At 46.6% G+C, this 5,193-nt stretch overlaps 1 protein-coding gene across 1 annotated transcript in view; it reads left to right on the top strand.

Annotated features, from left to right (window-relative positions):
* Window positions 1–5,193, top strand: part of CA6 (carbonic anhydrase VI) — a 69,913-nt gene that overhangs the window by 30,255 nt on the left and 34,465 nt on the right. Inside the window, exon 6 of the mRNA XM_011994202.1 lies at window positions 1,707–1,869. Within this exon, the coding sequence (XP_011849592.1) occupies window positions 1,707–1,869 (163 nt within the window). The remainder of the gene's footprint in view (window positions 1–1,706; window positions 1,870–5,193) is intronic.

The raw sequence follows: 5,193 nt of genomic DNA, 5'->3' as shown, positions 1-5,193 counted from the left end.
ATTTGGGTGGCTTCCACCTTTTAGCTATTGTGAAGTGACGCTGCAATGAATAGGAATATGGGTGTACAAGTATCTCTTTGAGTTCCTGCTTTCATTTCTTTTGGGTAGATAGGAGTGGAATTGCTGAGTCATGTGGGAACTTATGTTTTTTTAATTTTTTTGTTTGTTTGTTTTGTTTTGTTTTTTGAGACAGAGTCTCTCTGAGGTGGGAGTGCAGTGGCTCGATCTCGGTTCACTGCAACCTGCGCCTCCCAAGTTCAAGCACTCCTCCTGCCTCAGCCTCCCGAGTAGCTGGGATTACAGGCACGTGCCACCATGCTCAGCTAATTTTTGTATTTTTAGTAGAGATGGGATTTCACCATGTTGGCTAGGCTGTTCTCTAACTCCTGACCTCAAGTGATCCGCCTGCCTTGGCCTCCCAGAGTGCTGGGATTACAGGTGTGAGCTACCACACCTGGCCGTATATTTATTTTTTGAGGAACCATTATACTATTTTCTATAGTGGCTGCATCATGATTCTGGAATTCTTGGCTTTCACTTAAATACATTAGAGTTACAAAAATAAATCTCTACCACAGAGTCCTTTTGGAGGTTATGTCTTGAAATCTTCCAATAATGATAAAACTTAGAACTCTTTTGCCTACTCATGGGCTTGTGCACCCTGAGACATTGTGGCCTTGGTCGAACAGGCCTATCTACATATGTCTCAAAACTATATTCTCTGCCTTTAAGAAGCGCAAAAGCGCTCAGGGAAAGTGAAGCAAAACCCAGCTCAATCCTGTGTTGCCTCGAGAGTCTCGTGCTGAGCTCAGGGGCTCAGCGTCGTTGACATGAATGGAACAAGGGCCACTCTAGAGCAGGAGCAGATGTGGCTCCTGTAGGAGCTTTGCAGGCCCTGGTGGGAGTGGCCCCTCCCTACGCCCCACGTGTGGCTGGGCTTGGTTCCCAGCGGGCGTGGCAGGAGGAGCTCAGGACCAAATGCCTACACCTGGACCCTGGCTTGGTTCTGATTCTGCATTTATTATTTAAAAAAAAAAAAAAATTTTTTTAAACTTATTGTAGAGATGGGGCCTCCCTGTGTTGCCCAGGCTGGTCTTGAACTCTTGGCCCCAAGCAATCCTCCCCGCCTTGGCCTCCCAGAGTGTTGAAATTCCAGGCGTGAGCCACTGCACCCGGCCTGATTCTGCATTTACAACTGCTGTCTACCCACTTCTCAATGAGCCCAAACCAAGGCATTTTGGTCTTTCTTCGTGGGCACTTACCCAGAAGTCTCCAGGGGCCATATTTATTTCTTTCATTAATCATAAAATGTGTCCTCTGCCTAGCCATGATAATGGTGACCACAGCAGTTACACTTAGGAGTCCTTCCCTATGTAGTGGTTCAATGCCAGCTGCTTTCCAGACGTTACCTCCTTACCCTCACAGCAATCCTGCTGACTATTCCGCAGATGAGAAAACGGCCGCAGAGCGAGCACGCAGCCAAGAGCACTCGGCCAGGAGGAGGTGTCTGAGTGCGTCTATCCCCAAAGTCTCTCCCCTCAACCCCTTCCAGGGAGAAGTAAACTGGGAAATTGTTTCCTAATCATCAGCTTCTATATTCTGCTGAACTCGAGAGATTGGAACCTGGCGAGGCCTGGGCCTGAGCTGTCCTCCTGAGGGGCAGCGGTGGTCCCTGACATCCTGTTACCTTCTGTCTTCTTGGTCAGGACAAACAACAACCCTGACTGGCCTTGACATTCGGGACATGCTGCCCAAGAACCTCCAGCACTACTACAGCTACCACGGCTCCCTCACCACGCCTCCCTGTACCGAGAACGTCCACTGGTTTGTGCTGGCGGATTTTGTCAAGCTCTCTAGGACACAGGTAACGTATGGCATCGCTTTGCCGAAGCCTTCCCGTTTGACTGCCTGGTTAACAAGGGTGCTCCCCAGCATCTCAACGAACGTCAACAACTGGGGGGTCCCACGGTGTTTTCTGTGTGCAGGGCTACTGTGCCTCATCTATCCAACCTTGTTTTTTTTTTTTTTGAGACAGAGTCTCACTTTGTCACCCGGGCTGGAGTGCTGTGGCACAGTCTTGGCTCACTGCAATCTCCGCCTCCCAGGTTCAAGCAATTCTCCTGCCTCAGACTCCCAAGTAGCTGGGACTACAGGCATGCACTACCACGCCGGGCTAGTTTTTTGGGTTTTTTTGGTTTTTTTTTGTTTTTTTTTTTTTGAGACGGAGTCTCGCTCTGTCACCCAGGCTGGAGTGCAGTGGTGCAATCTCGGCTTTTTTACGTCATTCTCCTGCCTCAGCCTCCTGAGTAGCTGGGACTACAGGCGCCCGCCACCTCGCCCGGCTAGTTTTTTTGTACGTTTTAGTAGAGACGGGGTTTCACCGTGTTAGCCAGGATGGTCTCGATCTCCTGACCTCGTGATCCGCCTGTCTCGGCCTCCCAAAGTGCTGGGATTATAGGCTTGAGCCACCGCGCCCGGCCCTAGTTTTTGTTTTCAGTAGGGACAGAGTTTTACCATGTTGCCCAGGCAGGATCTCAAACTCCTGGGTTCAAGCAATCTGCCTGTCTCAGCCTCCCAGAGTGCTGGGATTACAGGTGTGAGCCACTGCACTTGGCCATCTCCGTTTCTTCAATTTTTCATTTCCTTAGAGAAAGGTGGAAGAGACCCCTGCTCAAGGACACCCACACCCCACAATGTTGCCAGTCAGGCTGGAAGTGCCCCCAGACACCTGACAAAAGCAAATGGTAAATTATCTCTGGAAAAAATGAGCTTAAATCCAGACCTAGAAGAATTTTCACAAAGCAAGTTACCTGAAATTAGCTCAATTAAGAAAAAAAATACAAAACATATGAGAAAAAAAGACATTATAAATGAGAACCAGCGGAATCAGACCCACAAAGATTTCACTTAGTGGAATTACCAGACAATTAATAGGACATAAGAACGTTTAATATGTATAAATAAATAAGAGGTTTAAATATGAGCAAAGGACAAAAAAGTCTAAAAATGGACATCCTGACTTGGTACAAAAACACAAATAGAATTTCTAGAAATGGAAAATCAGTATCAAAAATTAATAATCCAGGTCACTCGCGGTGGCTCATGCCTATAATCCCAGCACTTTGGGAGGCTAAAGTAGGTGGATCACCTGAGGTCAGGAGTTTGAGATCAGCCTGGCCAACATGGTGGAACCCCATCTCTACTAAAAGTACAAAAAATTATCCAGTCGTGGTGGTGGGCGCCTGTAATCCCAGCTACTCGGGAGGTGGAAGAATCACTTGAACCCAGGAGTTGGAGTTTGCGGTGAGCCGAGATCGCACCACTGCACTCCAGCCTGGGCAACAGAGCAAAACCCTGTCTCAAAACAAAAACAAAAACAAAAACAAAACAACAAAAAATTGGCCAGGCATGGTGGCTCAACGCCTGTAATCCCAGCGCTTGGGGAGGCCAAAGCGGGCTGATCATGAGGTCAGGGGTTCTAGAGCAGCCTGGCCAACATGGTGAAACCCTGTCTCTACTAAAGATACAAAAAATCAGCTGGGCGCAGTGGTGCGAGCCTATAATCCCAGCTACTCAGGAGGCTGAGGCAGGAGAATCGCTTGAACCCAGGAGGCAGAGGTTGCAGTGAGCTGAGATCACACCATTGCACTCCAGCCTGGGTGACAGGGCGAGACTCCATCTCAAAAAAACAAAAATACAAAAACAAAAAATAACCCAATGAATGGGTTTGATAGCATGTTAGATACAGTTTGAGAGAATTAGTAATTGGAGACGGCCAATAACACCATCTAGAATGCAGCACAGAGAGAAAGAGAAGGAACTATGAAAAGAAGTGAAGAGACACAGTGTACTGGAAAGGTCTAGTAAATGTCTAATCGAAATCCTAGAAGGAGAAGAGAGGCAGAACAGGGAAGAGTCGTGATTTGACAAAATATGGACTGACAATTTTCAGGAAGAGATACCAAGTCATATATTCAAGAATGCCAATTAGTGTCTCTCTCTCTCTCTCTCTCTCGGTGTGTATATATATATGTGTGTGTTTGTGTACACAACACCCTGCACTAAACACATCACAGTGAAATCATCAAAGACAAAGAAATAATTTTAAAATTAGCCAGAAAGAAAAGACAGATTATCATGAAAAGAGTCTTATTAGACAGATAGTTGATTCAACATAGCGACAGTGAAAGTCAGAAGCGAGTGGAAACATGATTTCAAAGTGCTGAGGGGAAAAAATAGCCAATATAGAATTGTATGTGCAGCAAAAATGCCTTTCACGGATATAGACAAAATACAGACATTTTCAGGCCGGGTGAGGTGGCTCACACCTGTAATTCCAGCACGACGGGAGACTGAGGAGGGTGAATGACCTGAGGAGTTTGAGACCAGCCTGGCCAACATGGTGAAACCCCATCTCTACTAAAAATATAAAAATTATCTGGGTGTGGTGGTGGGTGCCTGTAGTCCCAGCTAGTCAGGAGGCTGAGGCAGGAGAGAATAACGTGAACACGGGAGGTGGAGGTTGTAGCGAGTTGAGACTGTGTCACTGCACTCCAGCCTGGCGACAGAGCGAGACTCCATCTCAAAAACAAACAAACAAACAAACAAAAAAACCCTGATATTTTCAGAAAAACAAAAATTGAGTTTGCCACTTGATGTATTTCTGCTTACTTCTTTCTCTCCTTTCTACTATTGGACAAATACTCATATAAAAAGCTGAAAAGAGAGATTCTGCTGGAAGAATGCACGGATAGATTAGTTCTGGAATAATGCCTGATACACAGCACCCAGAACCTCCCCTGGACTTGAGATCTTCTTACAGTTGCTTCATCAGGGTTATATAAATCCGAGTTCTAGCCCAGTTGTTAATTCTTTTTCTTTTTTTTTGAGACAGAGTTCCGCTCTGTCTCCCAGGCTGGAGCACGGTTGTGTGATATTGGCTCACTGCAGCCTCTGCCTCCCAGGTTCAAGTGATTCTCCTGCCTCAGCCTCCTGAGTAGCTGGGATTACAGGTGCACATGACCATGATCAGCTAATTTTGGTATTTTTAGTAGAGAAGAGGTTTCACCATGTTGGCCAGGCTGGTCTCTAACTCCTGAGCTCAAGTGATCCACCCACCCTGGCCTCCCAAAGTATTGGGATTACAGGTGTGAGCCACTGTGCGCAGCCAATTGTTATTGCTTTTTTTCTTTT

This window comes from Mandrillus leucophaeus, unplaced genomic scaffold (genome assembly GCF_000951045.1).
Source record: "Mandrillus leucophaeus isolate KB7577 unplaced genomic scaffold, Mleu.le_1.0 Scaffold446, whole genome shotgun sequence".
NCBI lineage: Eukaryota > Metazoa > Chordata > Mammalia > Primates > Cercopithecidae > Mandrillus > Mandrillus leucophaeus.
The sequence above is the reverse complement of the archived record's forward strand: the minus strand, read 5'-3'. Positions and strand labels throughout refer to the sequence as shown.